Source organism: Patagioenas fasciata, chromosome 2 (genome assembly GCF_037038585.1).
Source record: "Patagioenas fasciata isolate bPatFas1 chromosome 2, bPatFas1.hap1, whole genome shotgun sequence".
In the NCBI taxonomy this organism is placed as follows: Eukaryota; Metazoa; Chordata; class Aves; order Columbiformes; family Columbidae; genus Patagioenas; species Patagioenas fasciata.
Genome location: NC_092521.1, coordinates 108,040,393 through 108,059,425, shown reverse-complemented (window position 1 = coordinate 108,059,425; position 19,033 = coordinate 108,040,393). Strand labels below are relative to the sequence as shown.

The 19,033-nt window shown below is 42.9% G+C and overlaps 1 protein-coding gene across 2 annotated transcripts; it reads right to left on the bottom strand.

Moving 5' to 3' along the window:
* Positions 1–3,908: 3,908 nt before the first annotated feature.
* On the bottom strand, positions 3,909–18,902 carry PDIA4 (protein disulfide isomerase family A member 4). 2 transcript variants are annotated; one of them, XM_065829922.2, is made up of 10 exons: positions 18,683–18,902; positions 13,140–13,314; positions 11,225–11,430; positions 10,469–10,607; positions 9,788–9,993; positions 8,952–9,110; positions 6,073–6,224; positions 5,502–5,661; positions 5,178–5,411; positions 3,909–4,574 (listed from the first exon to the last, which is right to left on the bottom strand). In XM_065829922.2, exons 1-10 carry the CDS (start codon positions 18,780–18,782, stop codon positions 4,159–4,161), a joined length of 1,947 nt encoding a protein of 648 aa, XP_065685994.1. In that variant the 5' UTR covers positions 18,783–18,902; the 3' UTR covers positions 3,909–4,158. The 2 variants fall into 2 exon arrangements, with proteins under 2 accessions (XP_065685994.1, XP_065685995.1); XM_065829923.2 differs by having other exon boundaries at positions 5,502–5,658; positions 18,683–18,901.
* Between the last annotated feature and the right edge of the window lie 131 nt (positions 18,903–19,033).

Below are 19,033 nucleotides of genomic sequence, written 5' to 3'. Positions count from 1 at the left end.
TTCAAGTACCAAAAAATGTAGCACTTAATGCAGTATCAAGATCCCAGACTGATATTTACTGTCACCTTGAATGTCCTACACAGTATTGACAAACTGACTCCTCAAGGAGCCCTGTCTGTGCTAGAGTTGCTGCTTACCATAGTCATAGAATAGTTTGGGTTGGAAGGGACCTTCAAAGGTCATCTAGTACAACCCCCCTGCAGTGAGCAGGGACATCAACTAGATCAGGTTGCTCAGAGCCTGGCCTTGAATATTTCCACAGACAGGGCATCTACAGCCTCTCTGGGCAACCTGTTGCAGTGTTTTACCACCATCATTACAAATTGTTTTTGCTCATGTCTACCTCAAATCTCCCCTTTTCTAGTTTAAAACAATTACCCCCATGTCCTGTCACAACAGGCCCTGCTAAAAGTCTGTCCCCATCTTTCCTATAGACCCCCTTCAAGTAATGAAAAGTGGCAATAAGGTGTCCCCAGAGCCTTCTCTTCTACAGGCTGAACAACCCCAACTGTCTCAGCCTGTCCTCACAGGAGAGGTGTTCCAGTCCCCTGATCGTTTTTGTGGCCTCCTCTGGACACTCTCCAACAGGCCCATGTCTTCCCTGTACTGGACACAGCAGAGCTGGACACAGCACTCCAAGTGGAGCCCCATCAGAGCAGAGTAGAGGGTCAGAAGTCCTTGATCCTTCAGGGAAAGGAAGTTGCCATGAACAAGTCTCAAGTCTGACTACTTAAAAGATGTACTACCATTTACAGAAAAAATTTTTGTTTTCTAGAGGATGCATGTGTGAAGTGTATTTACACCAGGTCAGGCTCCTTGGAGCCCACCTGGGAGCTGTTATTACTACACAAACTGGTCCTGTGCTGAAGTATAAACTGTAGGCTTTCTTCCACCTGGAACTATAATCAGAATGATGCCATATACTCATGCAGGTGTGGGTAAGAGCAAGTGAGGGGAGCTCCCTTGTTGTGCATTTTATTTCCTTCTGTAAGAAGGGAACATCAAAGCTAATCAGCAGCACTTAGGAGTGGAGTTTAGGATACTTAGGAAAACATCCTAATGCACCAGGAAGGGAAAAGCAGACATGCATAATGCATTTAATGAATTCCAAAAGATGGTGTGACCTGTTCCCCTTAAAAGGGAATCATATTAATATAGTTTTTTAGGTAGAGAGCTTTATCTCTCTACAGAGAGATAACAGACTTAATAATGTAGCCATCCCATTGAGTTTCACAGATAGTCGATGTGATGCTGATAGTGCAAAGAACAGGGCATAGGATACCAGAGCTAAAGAAAGCAGTTTGCTTTCATGTCTGACTTTGCTCAAAGTTGAGAGGCAACAATAGCCTCATATTATTGGGAAGTGATCAAGATAAATACATTAGTTATGGGGTGCAGATGCAAAGGTGTGCGGCACAGCCAGATGACACTACTGTAAAGATGGATCAAATCCTCATTCCCCATACTACTCATAACCTACTTGGGGTAACACTACCTGCTCTTGCAGCTCACAGTTGCCAAGAGACTAAGTAATACTACAACTAGTGTATTCCTCTTCCTTATTTAGCTCTGACTTAAACACTGTTGCTCCAGAACAAAATTCAGGTCTTTGAGCACAGCCCTGAAGTAACTGTGTACCAGGCTGCCTCCACCGGGAAGGCAAGGAAGAGAAAGATGGAGGAGCACCATGCAGATCTATCTTGATGTTCCCATGGGCCTTGTGCCTTTGATATCACGAGGGCTCCCAGCAGGCTGGAGAGGTGGTTTTCACCCCAGAGTGGAATCAGCTCCTGCTGGGAAGAAGTCTACAGAAAACAGGACAGCATTGGCAATGATGTTAGTAAGTTAGCACCTGCAAGAACAGAGGTGAGAAACACAGTCAACTTTAACGCTTATTGTCTCAAGAAGAATTACGCTTCAGCCCTGACTGTAGTCCTCAGCACCAAAAAGGGACTTTTCACCCTCCCTTCCACACATTCCATATTTCTCTCTGTCCTTCTGTTGGTTAGGTGATATCTGCTTTTGGAATAAATCCCTATAAGACTACAGCTAACTAATAAGCAGGAGTAATTTACTTGTTCCCCGGACTATTAAGGGAGGTATTTGCTCAGGGATATAAGCTTAACTATGTTTAAGAACTGATTTAAAAGTGCTTACTTCTTTGCAGGACTGAGTTGATCTCAACTTGCAGACAGGACAAAGCTGGCTACTCGGCTTACGTGTACTTTCTAAAGCTGAAAGAAGTCTCCTCTAGCGCAAGCCGATGCTCAGCTAAGTCTGATCTTCATCCTGTTGCCTATACACAGACAGTTAACACAGATCACGGCCTTTGAAGGCTCTACAGAAAAGCTGCAAACAGAAATGGCACATGATGGGAAAATAACAAACTTGGTAAGAGTCTTGCAGGTGAAATATTGCCTAAGCTTGGCACATATCTGTACATTTAAGGACAGTAGATAAAAAGCCCTCTACCATAAAAAGAGGTGACAGACAATGCCAGTGCCTGAAGTGAAAGACTACATTGCTTTAACACAAAGCAGCAATTGACAGCTGATCCTGAGCAGTTGCTTAGCACTTCTCAGCTTTTGCTGATAAACAACAGGAGCTGCACAGCATTCAAGCACATCCCAGCACTCAGAGATTAGATACCATCCCCTTTATTCATCATCTGCTGGTGAGCTTTGTTCACTAACTTCAGATAAATTGTTAATTATGAAAAACCTTTGTGCAGCTTTAAACACCTCTGCAAGAATAAATGAATAGTCATTCTTTGTTGGGTGGGTCATTAACAGTCAGTTAAGGCAGCAGGGAAGCACATCCTTTCAACAAGGATGCAAAGTGCAGAAGGAAATTATGTAGGGATTAGGTACCCCCTTGCAGGCCGTTTTGGGTCCTTGGGCAGTACCTTAACAGCTATCTCCTGGACATGCTACATAGAACACTGCATCTCCCCAGAAGAAAAAGGATTGGACAGGGGGTTTAGACTTGCACACTCTCCAAAAAGCTGAAAACTAATACAAGGAAACGCCAAAAGAAGACTGATGATATTGGTCTTCTGCAAGACAGGAATCAGTGCTGCTAGGAGAGAAATGCCACCTGTAAAACATAATGCAGATCAAAACTGCCTCAGTGACACTCAAGTCACACACACTACAGCATCACAGCTCTGAGAAGAGGCAGACAGTGCTTCTCAAGTATACAAACCTGCCAGCCCAACATGGTCCATAAATTTGTGAATGTATCTGAACTGGGACATTCAAGATCAAAATCCACTTTTAAACACCCATACTGCTAAGTGGAGCACAGAGTACATGCAATCCTCCTTTGTACCTGCAGGAACTGCCACAGGAATAAAGTCCACCAGAAGGACTCAGTCTGCTTCCCCAAAGCATAACTACCAAACTTTCCTCTCCGCAAAAGTAAAGGAGACAGTAACACAGATCTGATACCGGCATTCAAGTGTTACCACCCACTGGATGCTCTTTCTGTCACACTCCAATTTCTCCAAAAAACACTTGGGAAGACTAAGATACAAATGGGCCAATATGCACTAGTAAAGAGAGGTAAATTAGCAAAACCTGCTATTTTACCATCACGCTCTCTACAGACAGGTCTAGAGCACTTTCAGGTAGCAAGTCACTGTGTCTTATCTCAATAGGAATGAACAATTCATCCACACTTTAGAAAACTCCCATTCTTACCCTCAGCAATGAATACAGTAATGTAGTCACATGAGTAAGTACACAGAAATATAATGTAAGAGAGACAGGCTCAAAACACTGCTCCTGCTAGTAAACATACCAACACAAGACAAATCTGTTTGGCAGAGGGATCTGGTTTTCTCTTTTTTTGTAATATCTTTTAACTTAAAAAGTAGTTGCATTAGAGTAAAATAACCAAGCTCAAGATAGTCACAAAAAATAAAGGATGTATTTTTCTCCCAAGATCAAAACCATAACTAACATAAGACATTCATATCAGAGAAGTTCAGTGTCCAGAAAAACTTTTCTGCCATATAAAAAAAAAAGATACTGTAATTGCTTTACTGCTCAAGAATTTCCTTGCTCAAACTGCTTAATTCTTCTCTCACAAGTTTTGTCAGTAACTTGTTTTTAACTACAATGTACAAACAATTATTTTTCACCACCCTCATCTCATCTAAAGCTCTTCTTTTGTTCTGGAGAGTGTTGTTGAATGCTCCTCTATAAATTTGCTCAAATGCTCTAAATCTCTGTCCCCGCCTTCAAATTTAATAGGGTTGTTCTTCTTGTCTCTTGGAGCAAAGTAGATAGTAGGGAATCCTTCCACTTTGTAGTGGTCACTCATGACATCGTTGGCAGTAGCATCCATCTTGGCTATGACTAGATTTTTCTCATTCTTGTATTTTTTGCCTAGCTCGGTATACACAGGTTCTAGTTTCTTGCAGTGTCCACACCATGGGGCATAGAATTCTATGAGAACATCTTTCTTCGGATCCATTACTATGGTATCAAAAGTTTTACCCACTACCACTTTCACAGGCCCTTTATTGTTTTTAGGCACTGGTTGGGACTTCACAATAGGCTTCAGTTTTCCTAGAAGGAAGCAAAACACACACCATTGTTAGAATATAGTAAGAGCAATCCTTATGCTCTCTCCCAAAAATAAAGGGCAGAAGCACATCCTCCCACCAGGGAAAAAGCATTGCACCAGTAAATGAGCTCAACTCTGCATGAAACATAGGCTAGCTCGCTGGTGACTTTTTGGCACAATAACTTTCTGAAATATGGGCAACAACCTGTTTCACAATTCCCTTGAACCTTTCTCCCTCTATGGCTGTCCATCCACAACTTATTAGACAGTAATTTATTATCCTAGTCCCAAATATGAATGATCAGCTTGCACTTCAAAGCTGTAAGAACATTTTGGGCTTGCCAAACATGCTCATTGTTAGAATATAGCTAGATGCCACAGCATAGTCTAAGCAAAGTTAACGAACTGAGATTAAAAAAAAAAAAAAAAAAAGGAAAAGAGAAAAAAGAGAAAACCACAAACACACAAGAAATATCCAAAAGCTTTAAGCCATAGAGAACTGTAAGGTTTCACATATGACTATATTGTACTCATTGCCTCAGGAAAAACACTTGGGAGGTAAAACAAAGCAAATGGCTAAGAGAACCCCACTTGTAAAACCATACCTTTCTTGAATGCCAGTACAAATTGCCTGAGTACATCAGAGTCAAACTCTTCTGGCTCCATGGCGTATTTCTTGCCACCTTCATCCAGAATGGCGACATTGACATCCTCTCCACTCTCAAGCAGACCCAAATCTTTTATTTCAGAAGAATAATCTTCCTCATCAGAAACAGCAAACACATATTCAGGGAAGTCCTTGGCCACTTCCAGGACTTTGCCTCTCCAGTACTGAGTAGCTGAAAAACCAGAACACAATACAATTGGTAATTTCTAGTTACTGCTTGCTTCCTCCCGAAGTGGGGAATGGGTAATCTTAGCTAACTTACCAACGCGATAGTCGAAACTAAAGTCTACAGAATAATAGACAACCACTAGAGGACGCTTAGCATATCTTTTAGCATCATTGGAAGGCTTCCGATGACCAACTAGAGGCAAAGCATGTTTCAGCACATGCTCTTTAATCTCTGATCCATCAGTAGAGTCCTGCTTTAAAAAAAATAAAAAACACAGATGGAAAGAACCTTCAGAAAAATGGATTAAAGTGGCATTTCTGTTACACAGTACTGGAAACTAATATTGATGCACGCATGAATGCCAAGGAGGGGCATGTTATAAACAATGCCATCACCTTATTCTTCAAATCCTTGAGCACTAGAGACAATTTAGTATTCTACCCCTAAAATGAATATTTTAATGGGAAATCATTATTTGATTACATAACCTCCAGGTTTATTTCATAAAGCTTTCTCAAACAAAGCAACAGAATTCCAGGCTACAAACAGGCTGCCTCATATCTAGTGGAGTACTTCCAACAGGAAGATGTCAACTGCTCATATATACAAAGAAAGAGAACCTTAAATCCATGCACAAACGTTCTACTTTGGACCAGCTACTCACTTTAAGATCCAAAACATGCATCTTGGGCTCGTGCTTTGACTGAAATTTTTCTGGCTGCATGACAACCACTTTTCCTGGAGATACTTTCAATAGTTTTGCAATCTCGCTGCTGAAGGTGTGGTGGAACTTGTAATCTTCTCTTAAACCATTAGCTGAAAATTTAAGGTTAAGGAGAAGAAAGTCATTACAAACAGAATTGAGAGCCTCCTGACTGAAACCCTGAAGCTGCACTGCAGGGGAACTCTCTTCCCATTTTCAGTGGGACATGCAACAATCTAGAGTCTTGGAGAACAGCTCTCATCCAGGGGTGAGAAGCATGTGAAAACGCATACAATTCGAGTAGCTGTTCAACAACCTATGTGCTTGGTGAGATAGTCTACGTATCTAAAACTTTGAACAGCTTCCAAAACATATACAGTGAAACAGCTAATTGTTTATCAGCCTCTGACCTTTTGGATTCCCCCCAAATAACAGAAAGTGGAGTTGGAAAGGAATTCACAAGGTCACCTAGTCAATCCATTTGCTTTCTGGGAAACAGTTCTTTATCTTTACAAAATCACAGAATGGTTGGGGTTGGACAGGACCTCTGGAAATCACCTAAGTCTAATCCACCTGCTAAAGCAGGTTCACCTAGAGCAGATCACACAGGAATGTGTCCAGGCGAGTTTTGAATGTCTCCAGAGAAGGAGACTCCACAACCTCTCTGGACAGCCTGTTCCAGTGTTCTGTTACCGTCAAAGTAGTTTCTCCTCATATTCAGGTGGAACCTCTGTGCTTCATCCTACGCCTGTTGCCCTTTACCCTGTCATTGGGCACCACTGAAAAGAGTCTGGTCCCATCCTCCTGACATCCACCCTTGAGGTATTTATAAGCATAAATATGATTCCCCCTCAGCCTTCTCCAAGCTGAACAGACCCAGCTCCCTCAGCCTTTCCTCCTAAGAAAGACGCTCCAGACCCCTAACCATCTTTGTATTAGGTTGGTACAAAAGGAATTGTGTTTTTTGCATTACTGAAATTTGCTGAGTGATACTGGAATACATTCTTAAATGTATGCCCAATTCTTCTCCACAAGAACGCTGAACCACATGCTGCACAACCAATGCTTCAAAAGTTGAACAAATTGGGCTACAAAGTTTTGCCTCATCCATCATATTCACCTGACCTCTCATCAACTACCACTTCTTCAAGCATCTTCACAACTTGTTGCAGGGAAACTGCTTCCACGAACAGCAGGATGCAGAAAATGCTTTCCAAGAGTTTGTCAAATCCCAAAGCATACATTGTTATGCTACAGGAATAAACAAACTTATTTTTAGCAAAAGTGTGTTGATTGTAATGGTTCCTGTTCTGATTAATAAAGGTGCGTTTGAGCCTAGTTATAATGACTTAAATTTAACAGTGCAAAACTGTAATTACTTTTGTACCAACCTAATAGCTCTCCACTGGACACTCGTCAGTAACTCCTTGTCCTTCTTAAATGGGGGAGCCCAAAACTGGACACAGTAGGCCAGAGGTTGGCCTCACCAGGGCAGAGCAGGATAACCTCCCTTGACTCGCTGGTCACACTCTTTCTTATGCACCCCAGGATACCATTTGCCTTCTTGGCCACAAAGGCACGTTGCTGAATTCATGGTCAACCTATTGTACATCAGGACTCCCAAGTCCTCTTCAGTGCTTCTTTCCAGCAGGTCAACCCCTAACCTGTACTGGTGCCTGGGGTTATTCCTCCCTAGGTGCAGGACCCTGCACTTGCCTTTGTTGAATTTCATTAGGTTCTTCTCTGCCCAGTCCTCCAGCCTACCCAGATCTGGCTGGATGGCAGCACAGCCTTCTGGTGTTATCAAGCACTTCTCCCAGTTTCATATAATCAGCGAACTTGCTGAGAGTGCACTCAATCTCTTCATTCAGGTCATTGATGAATACGTCAGACAAGACTGGACCCCGTACTGACCCCTGGGGAGCCCCACTAACTACAGGCCACAAACCAGACTCCACACTGTTGATCACAACACTTTGAGCTCTGCCATCCAGCCAGCTCCCTGTCCATCTCACTGTCCACTCATCCAACCCACACTTCCTGAGCTTACCCATAAGGATATTGTGGGACACAGTGTCAAAAGCCTTGCTGAAGTCAGGGTAGACAATATCTTGCCATGCCTGAGCAACCAAATCAGCTCCTAATTAAACTAGAAATTATGGTAGCCCCAGAAGCACATATAGCCAGAAGAGACAACTTGCCCATATTGCTCTCAAGGTTCTGGCAAAAACGAAGAATGGCTGCAAGTATTTTGATCATGTGAGACACAGAGATAGATTAAAGCGACTGAGCACTCTGAGTGCTTAGCCTCTTCTGTGTGGTAGTCAATATCATTAAAAGGACTGTAAATGTGTCATGTCACAGCAGTTTTTAAGAATAAACATTACCAGGAATGGTTTAGCTAAACTGATCAAAGATGGATGGTGATTCTTTCTCCAGGCTGCCCACCCCAAACAAGTTTGGGAGAGCCCAGCCTCTGGAACTGTCAGATATGAAACAAGCAATAGCAGATGACAAAGCTAGCAAGGTTTTAAGCCAAGAAGTTGCAATTTTTTCCTCAGCTAGGAATTTTGCTTCCTTCTAGTCTGCATGTTTTTAGGGACACAGTACCGAGAGACGCTATTTCCTCTAACTGGCTGCTATGTTAGTTATAGTCTCACAACCTGGTGTGAGCTTTTTTTCTCGAGTACAAGTGAAAGATCATCTTTCAGTCTCCTTCCTCTTCTTCCTCTCCAACCACCCCCACTGAACCAAGAGCAGAAATAAAGTATCTCTCCATGCCCAAAGTCCTGGGCAGAATCTCAACAAAACACACATTAGTATTTTAAAACATGCTTTACCTGCTTCCTGATACAGCTGGTAGGCTTTGTCATTTTCACCACTAAAGACACCAATGATGATGACATCATCCCCATCCCTCAGAAATTCCTGTACCTGCTTGGTAGCCTGAATCTGTTTGGATGGAGGACCAGCCTGTTCAATCATGTAGTCAACAATACCTATGAAAAAAACCCACCCCCAAAAAGTTGTTTAGAACATGTATTTAACTGAAAGGTTCAGGCATTCAGTCTACAACATCATTTAATACCATGTTTTCCACAGACACCTTTCTTTCTGTGCAGCCCTCCCACAATAACTAAAAGACCAAATCAGCAAGACTGCAGCCCAAGCTTTTAAAGCTGCAGTTCTGGATATTCCTTCAGGTTGGTTTCAGAAGAGGTGACCAAGCACCAGTTCCATGCATATCAGCTGATCTTTCAAGTAACCTTCCTTTCTTAAATTCTGGACCCTTCACTGTCTCCTGACCCTGCTATGAGCCAAAGTTCTACTTGGACAGTCTAAAGTCTTCTCTCTTATTAAAACCTAATATTGAACACTTTGCCAGTCCTTATGGCACACTCCAGTGCAAATAAAGGCTACCCATTTACTCGTACTGCCACTGCTTTGCCATGTGTATTTTACTTTATGCCAAAAGGAGCTTATAATACCACTGTAAGATGATACAAGGATTAAAGACTAATTAATACTAGTGGCCTATGTAGGTATGAGAGCACATTTTTTCAAGTTTCCCCAACTACCGTTGCTATGATGTTAACTTGTCTGCAAGTCCTATAGGTATGTCAAAACATTTGTGGTCAAACCCTCAGAAAACTAGAAAAAGCAAAAAATGCAGTACCGTATTTTTCCCGTGGACCATTGTAGTCATAAGGTTTGCCCTTGCGGAAGATTTTCAGAGTTGGGTAGCCTGTAACATCGAATTTCTTTGCAAGCTCAGTTTCAGCAGTGGCATCAACTTTAGCCAGTGGAATAGGAGGTGTGCGCTTGCTGAGCTCCTGGGCAGCCTTCTCGTATTCTGGAGCAAGCCTTTTGCAGTGTCCACACCTAGGGGAAGAGAGAGGAGGGCTGTTTTTACAAGCCATAGGTCCTGCATTGGCAGAGTTAAGTCTTCCACAATGGAAAAAGTAGAAATAGGGTTATTCAGTCTAAATAGGACACTTCAGTCTAGGAAGACTCTCCAATCTGAAACTAGCCTCTATGTCTGGCCCCACATTACTACAGGTAGTTTCATTTTTAGAGGCCACTTTTAAACCAAGGACCAAACCCTTTGCTCTTCAGTATCTCTCAAAATGTTCCCAAATTAGTAAATAAGGAGAATCTTCAGTGAAGTTTTGGAGACCACCCCCTGCTGTCTAGTCAAGTGATCTGTAATGTGATCCTAGTTCCAGATTAGAACTAAGGTATACCAGAGCTACACAGAGCTCCTCTTTAAAGGAGGCCTAACAACAGAAAACAAGTTCACCAAGAGTGTTCAGGCCAGCTGTGCTAGGAAAGTACAGGTGGCTGCCTTCTTGCTTACCATGGAGCATAGAACTCCACCAGGATTATGTCAGCATCATTCACGACATCATCAAAATTATCCTGGGTCAATACCAGGGTAGCTTCTGGTGGAGGGGTCCAATTGGGGTCAGAAACTTCCTTTACTTTGGCCACAATTGCTGAAATACAGTTCAACAGTTCAGTTAGCAAGTTCGCATTATCATACCAAATGCAACAGTTGGTATCAAGAATGGTCTTAGGCCAAAGCTTGCATGTCAAGCTTACATGAGAACACTTTCTTAATCACGCTCCTCTGTGCTTTATTTCATTGTTGGTATTGCCAAGAAAATCTTCTCTTCAACCCACAGAGCATCTTACTTATGCTGATCTATACTTTGCAGCACCATAGCATGTGAATTCCATCTCAAAACAGACAGAAAAGGTTGTTTTTCCTCTCTGACTGAAGTTGGACACATTCATTAAGCAAGAACATCAGAACAAGTGGTTTTCAATATACAGACCAGATGTTTCTTAATAGCTGATTCTTCAGCAACTATCCTCTTCTAGTCAAGTCTTATTTCTAGAAACCTTCCATCACTAACAGCACTACGCACTTCCTGCAAATTTGGCCTTTAGCATGCAGCCAACTTGGAAGGCAGGCAAAATTTCAGCCTTCATATTATTCTGCTTAAGATAAAGCAACTTGAGATCAAAGTCCTTCAAAATAGTCACATTAAGAAGGAAAACATACACGTCTTTGGCTTCTTACAGAGAATTGCAAAGGACTAGTATTTACCATCTTCTGTTCGAGAACCGTCATAGTCAACAGGCTGGCCTTTTTTCAGTATTTTGATAGTTGGGTAGCCACTGACATCAAATCGACTTGCGAGTGAAGTGGCTGCCGTAGCATCTACTTTGGCAACTGGAATGGGAGGGTCATTTTCCTTCAGAGTTTTGGCTATCTTTTCATATTCAGGAGCAAACTGCTTGCAATGCCCACACCTGTCAGAGGAAGATACAAGTAGACACATAAATGAGCGGCAGACCCGCAGGAATATTTTGCTATTCTGCATTTTCCAAATGCCTTCTGACAGATGTTCACAATATCAACATAAGAATGCTTGTCTTATTATGTTTTCAGATCACGAAAAGGTAGAGAGTAACTGTAGCTAATGTGCTGTTTTCTCAAATCTGAAGTTTTTTTTTTTTTCCCATTCAAAAGGCAACACGTGTTTTATAAAGCCATCGTAAAAAACAAAAAACAAAACAACAATTCCTTTCAAAACAAAATTTCAGGTCTTGTACTGCACTTTTCCTCCCTCCCTGTCCCTCCAAATATGGTCTCATTCAGACTTCAGCTTCTGCCTAATCTAGGTTCATCTTCTCTACACAGCACCCTAAATTGAACTTAAGGGAAAAATGAACCAGTAGTTAAGTTGGTCTAATGAAATCTCATACCCATCATAGCATCAAAACACCTGCTCTCTCTCTGGCTAAACCAGAATCTTTGGGAAGAAGAGAGGCTTCTGCTGCAAAAGCTGGCATGACAGAGGATACCAGTGTAAGGAAAGCTTGACAAGCTGAAGAAGAAACCAGGAAAATTAAGAAAAATTAAAAAAAAGAGGGAAAGTTCTGTATAGCAGATAGCCTGTACTTCTCAGCCTCTCAAGTGGCAGGAGGAAGAGAAAGAAGATAAGTGCTTAGTCTGTGATGACTACACATCTTTCTGCTCAGATACATTAAGCTTCATGTTCAGTTTTCATGCAGACAAACTACAGCTGCAAAAATAATACCTACTGTGAAGCAGGGATGGGTTTATCTCTAAAGAGAGTGGTTTTATTTAAAATGCAAATCCACCTCAAGCAAGACCATTTTCTGCCCTCTGTTTGAAGACTAGAAAAGGACTAATGAGTATGGCGTCTTTAGATCAACAAGCCACAAACGCAGGGGTTTTGACTGCAAAATTAACTCAACAGCTTGACTGCAAATATATTCTACTCTTGTTTCCCACCCCCCACTAATCATCTCCATTATTTTCATCCATAAGAATGCAAGACAAGATAAATTCTGGCCTAAAGTCTTTGTCTCAGTTGTATGCAGGTAAACCCACTGTATGTCTCCTGAGCACACCAGTGTTACTCTATGTACCCTGGTACAGCAGCAGAATTATCATCGTCAAGTAGATGCATGAGGCACTGTTTAAACTGACATTACAAACAAACGATGTCCTTATTCACACAACACTCTTCTGGCAAGGACAGCAATTTGAACTTCAGAAGGAAAACCTTCTAGCAATTTCCCTGCTAATGAAGTACCCTACATTCCTTCATCTAGACGAGTAAATACACAAGTTCTTAATAGGGCAGCACAAGGACATGATAGCAGGCTGCAAGACCCCACTGCATAACTTCTCTGAGGCTAACTGGGACTGTCTCTGCTCCCTGACAGGCACAGAGCAGGAATGGAAACAGAAAGAGCAGGCTGTTTTATGTTGCATTGCACGAGGACAGGGAAAGGGTATCTCCACACTACCAGAACTGTCTCCTACCCTGGACTACAGCAGTCCAATGCTTCTCCTGCAGGCAAGCTACTCCTATGTCACCTTCAAAATTGCAACCCAAGCTCAGTTTTTAGGAGTGTGTCCTGTCAGAGAAGCCCTCAACAGCCACCCCATCCTGCATCCAACGAGGTACCACAGGCTGTGAACCCACCATGGTGCATAAAACTCCAGCAGCACAGTGTCCTTGTCTGCAGTAAAGGTATCAAAGTTTGCATCATTCAAGACTAATACACCATTTTCTTCTTTAACTTCAGAATCATCATCTTCGTCGTCTTCGTCATCTTCATCAGCAGCATCATCATCACCAGTGTCTTCTGTAACAGATTCTGGAAAAGTAAAAATGCAACAGGGATTAGATTATGACAAGTTCAACACTAAAGTAACACTACCAGGTTAAAGATAATATCCTGTGGTTAAGAAAAAGTATCAATACAGGTTAGTTCCTGCTCCACATGACAGCTACCTCAGTTTGCAAAGAGCTTGGACTCTGATGTTTGATCAGGCCCATCATTGTCCATGCTATGCCAGCTAACAATATCAATATTTCAGTAACGTGTCAACATTTATCCCACTCTTCAGGACAAACTAACAAAACAGACACAAGAATTAATGCATACAGACCTACGTGACAATCCCTACCTGTTGCGCAGTTTGTTGAAATGTGGAAAGTGTGGCACCAGAAATGTTTTCTTGGGCAAGAAGGACACGCAGATGATACCTGAATTCAAACAGAAGCCCTCCATCCTGCAGCAAACCAGCTGTCATTCAAACCCAGCAATATGCGGTTGGAAAAATTAGCTATCTTGTACTAAAATAGCAGATGTTATCTGTCCCCAGTGCTTCTGTTGTACCCTTACTTGCTAAATCTGTAGCACAATTGCTATGCTCTGCCTTTCTGAAGATCTAATCAACAGACAGGCTTGCTATAAACTCAAATGCTATCTTTTCATTCCTAGCAAGGTAGTTTAGATGCAGCATTTCAAAATTGTTTCTGTTTCTGACTGCTCAGTCCTACCCCCTGCCATCTCAGTATATCTTGCTTTCAGTTACAGTGATGTTTCAGGTCTGCAATTCATTAAAGAGGCTTTCCATCCACAGGAGCATGACACTGCTCTGGGTCAGCATCAGGTTGCAGAGTGAGTGTAAAATCAAGTAAGTAAGTGACTGTCACTGGAGTTCCATGAAAATCCATTCCTATATACTTGGCAGATGCAAGGTACTCTTCCAAAATAAATGGAGTGAACACTTTTTCCACAGAACTTTTGGGCAGGCCTTTGATTTAAGGAGACCAAAACTGCTGGTCCAGAACAGGCCTTTCAGGGAGAAAGCAGATTTGCTATATTACCAAAGCAAAATTAGCATATGAAACCTGAAGCCAGCACATTTCAACTGGTTCAGTTTTTGTTGGCTTGGATTTTGAGATGGTTTTTTAATATCTGATCTTTCAAATGTCCCTTTAAACATTTTTTTTTTTTTAATTTTTTTTTTAAACTGCTATCATTTGAGGCAAGCAGACCTTCTTGAACGACTTTAAAGGAATTTCAGTCATAGAACAAGTAATGAAAATGCCTCATCCCAAATGAAAACTGTGCAACAATGAAGCTAAGGCCCTTTCAACTCCTGGGAGTGTCAGGATTTAAAAAAAAAAAAAGTTTCTTGCTCAAAAGTATTCTCATCTTTAATTGGCTTTTGACTAAGCTGACGGGAGTTACTGCAGTAGGACAGAAAATCAAATACATGTAAGTTACTTATTCAAGACAAGAATTCTGAAAATACGATTTTCACCTGTTAAGCTGCAATAGCCATTTTTCTGTTAGAAGAAGTTATTAAAAAAATAAGCCTATATGATCTCAGAAAACAATATGTGTCCCTGGAGAAAAACACATTCATTTTAATTAGAACCCAACTTCACGCACCACAAAAATATTAAAGCTTCTGATGAGGGGAGAGATCACAGGAGATCATTTATCACACAACAGCAGCCACCTAGATCAAGCTTCTTTAATAACTACTATTGTTTCATCTGATCTACAAAGCAGCTAAAAGCACAACTTGCATGTGAACAATGCCTCCTGTGTTGCTGCCCCTGAGTACTTGCACTGAAAGGGCAATTGAACCTACAGCAGCCATGTACTTGCTGCCCTGGTGAAAACACTGGTTTTCAGGGGGTTTCAGCAGTCAAAACTTCTGCTTAATGTGTGCTCAGCACTTTTGAGGGCTACATTTCAATGCAGGGTGTTCGTGGTTGGTCTGTGCCTGAATTCCCCGTGAGTTGCACAGTGTCCATTGTTTTTCCAAGCAAATCGCTTCAGACTTGATTTTTCCTGACACAAAGGAACGTGAGCAAAACTATCCGGACAGTTCTGCTCACGCATTTCTGAAACTAACCACCAGGTTGCCACTCTCATCCCTGCTTACTATGCTAACCACCCACCCCCAAAAAAGAGAAAAAGACCACTGCAGCTGCTGTGGGATAGTTTAGAAAGCTGAGAATAAACCATCACCTACAAAAACACCCTGCATAGCTGGAAAATGTTAAACCCCTAGATCTGTCTCTGTGTAGCCTGCCAACATAAAACTTCCTTGACATCGTCACAGGCATTATACACATCTACTCCTCCTCCTCCTCCTCCTAGATGGAAGCTAAGCAGTAGCACACAACAACAGGATTCCAGCTTTTCCTAGCTGGTTTAAGGAGGGCATGCATTTCCAAAATCTAAGTTAACCACACCTAAAAATTTAATTTGTCATTAACAGTGCAAACTCACTCTCTTTAGTCTTCAGCTTCACTGACACCTAGGGTTATCATAGCTGCCTCTGACATGCCCTTTAGTGTTGGGACTGAAAGACCTGCTTCAAGGACCTGGCCAAGTGTAGGAGAAATTGGGCTTTTTTCATTAAGAGCAAAAAACTTCCCTCTGCATTAATGGCAACACTTTGAAGAGAACAGAGATAGAATGAGTCTAACTGTGACACCTGAAATGGCAGAAGTAGCTAATAAATATTTGCATAAGACAGCTCAGGAAAATAAAATAGCTGAACCCAAACTGAAGTGTCTTTGTTTCTTAAAGTCACTTGCAAAGCAGGTGGACAAACCAATTGCGACAGCTGTGGCTAAAACCTGCCCTCCAATAAAATATGGACCACTCCCTTTGACTCCAGCAAAGCATTTCAACACATTATTAAACACGTCAAAAAACATGATGAAGATGACAACTTATTTTAAGACTTCAGGTACATGCTGCTGGCTGGCAGGCCTTCTTCAGGATGACAGCTACTCTAACTGAAATTAATTCTTACAGTAACTTCACTGATCTTTCACCATTTCTCAATTGGATTAAGTCAGTTTTCAGAAATGTGGAAGTCTTATAATCTGTTGCCAGAGCATTCAAAAGCTTTCTTTTGTGAAAGCAGTCTTCCTCAGTCTTTTTTGTAGTGGATCCTCTACACCTACTCCTGCAGGAATAGCTACATTTATAGTTCTAAAATTACATCTGGCCCTTTGAAGGCAACCACGAGGCTGATGTGGCCCCCGGTAAAAATGAGTTTGACACCTCAGCTCTACACAATCCTTTTCCTTCATCAGGATTCAAAGGGTATAATGGTCATGACCTAAGCTAACCTTGCTGTGAGCATATTTGCTTCATTGTCTGCGTCAAACTTCACTTCCAAAACCATACAGTTAAACAACCCTGGTTTCATTTTAATTTTTCATGTCCTAAACATGAATTTACATAAGGTTACTTGCTTGATGCAAATTAAATTTGTTCAACTTCAAACAGGTCTGCATTTCAAGTGCAAAAATGGAAAACTTTTATTATGTGCATTATTAAAGCAAAGGCAAAGTAAAGCCTAGTTCACGATACACACACCATTTTGAGATACCCAATAGAAATAGAAAAATTATTTACATCGTGCAATGGATTAGTGTTCAACTTCCACACAGGAGGAAATACTTTTATCACTGTGCATCTTTGATCCCAAGAACTCATATAATAATAAGAAGAGCACACATGAAAAACACTGATGAGAGTGTGGCCCATGAGACAGGTGAGCTTCCACTGTCAGCCACAGGACCTGGGCTTCATTGTAACATCACAGGTGTTATTTCATCATTTGAAGGTAGTAGAGGAAATCAGTACTGGGCTTTGCCGCATGCTGCAAAGTGATGAAAACCAAGTGTTCTAGTTAAAAGTAGAGAAACAAGCATAATACAGAATCTTTGTGTGAAGGTTTTCTTTAATTCTAAGCTGAAATACAGGTATCTCCTTACTGCAGATGCTATATCCTGTTTAAAAAAAAACCAAAAAAACAAACACAACCAAACCCTGATCCCTACAGATCATGCAGTTGGTCACACAGATAAGGTACCTGAAAGAAAAACATTTAGTTGAGTTTCAGTACCTGTTCACTGAGTAAGAATTTGCAAGACAGGAGTTCAGGAGGTCACCCATAATCCCACCTCCTTGAACACTCTCTAATACTTAACATACGGCAGTGTATATGTAGGATTTCTCAAAATTCACATGTCAGCAAAAAAGCAGCACCTTCAAAGGCCTGCCTCCTACATACAGGCTCTGAACTTCATAAATCAGAGCAGCTCTGTTTCACCTAACTTTGTAAAGGAGAAGACACATATCAGCGAAATTCAAAGACAACTGGAAGAAACACCAAGAAACTAGCAACACAGGGCCTTGCTTCTAGGAAAAATAAACCATCAGTTTGAAACACACAGAGTGCACTGATCCCCCGAATTAAGGGGTAAATAAAAGAGCACTCCCTCTGATAATGAAATCGCGAATTTGCTGGTAATTTAAAAGCCAGTAATTACCAGCATGGCTAATTATAAGCTTTTAATTCTGTGTTTATAAGAGGCAAGGCAGATCTGCAGCACAAAGGAGACGAGCTGCACTTTAACAAGCAGCGTTTCCCAGAGAGCGGCACCTTCAGGGCGGGGGATCAGCGCTCTGCCTCCCGCGGCTCAGCCCAGCGGCCTGCGGGGAGCCGCGCCCCGCCAGCGCTGCACAGGGCCCGGGCTCCCCGCAGCGCCCAGCTCCGGGGCCAGACACCAGCGCCTCGTGTCCAGTTCTGGACCCCTCAGTTCAGGAAGGACAGGAAACTGCTGGAGAGAGTCCAGCGCAGAGCCACGAAGATGATTAAGGGAGGGGAGCATCTCCCTTATGAGGAAAGGCTGAGGGAGCTGGGTCTCTTTAGCTTGGAGGAGACTGAGGGGCGACCTCATTAACTAATTATATAAAGAGTGAGTGTCACGAGAGCCAGGCTCTTCTCGGTGACAACCAATGACAAGACAAGGGGCAATGGATATAAACATAAGAGGTTCCACTTAAATATGAGAAGAAACTTCTTCACAGTGAGGGTAACAGAACACTGTGGCACAGGCTGCCCAGGGAGGTTGTGGAGTCTCCTCTGGAGACATTCAAAACCCACCTGGACGCCTTCCTGTGTAATCTCATCTGGGTGTTTCTGCTCCGGCAGGGCGATTGGACTAGATGATCTTTTGAGGTCTCTTCCAACCCCTAACATTCTGTGATTGTCTCTCCAGGGGAACCAGCTCGCACACCGGAGGCCGAAGCACCCCCGCGCCTCACGGTCGCCGCCGCCAGCCCACTCCCCACCTCACCCGCACGCAGCCCGCCCCTTGCCCACGCTCACCCCAGGGCCCCCCTCACTCACCTCCGTCACCGTCCTCCTCGGCCGCCGCGCCCCGCGCTAGGAGGGCGATCTGTGCCAGCCCCACCAACAGCAGCAGCACCCACAGCCCCCTCGGCCTCATCCCGCCGCTGCCCAGTGCGCTTCTCTCCGGCCCGTACGGCACAGCACGCCGCGCCCCCTGATTGGCTACCGCCCCACGGCACGAGCGCGGCCTGCCGAAACAGAGGGCGTGCGCGCCGCCGTGCGTAAAACCAGACGCCCGCTCTGAGGTGCCGCTCCCCCATTGGCTGTCCGGGGCCGCCAACCGCCGGCTGCCACGCGGCTCAGGCGCAGCCACCCTGGGAAAGAGGGCGGCAGCCGGGCAGGAGGGAG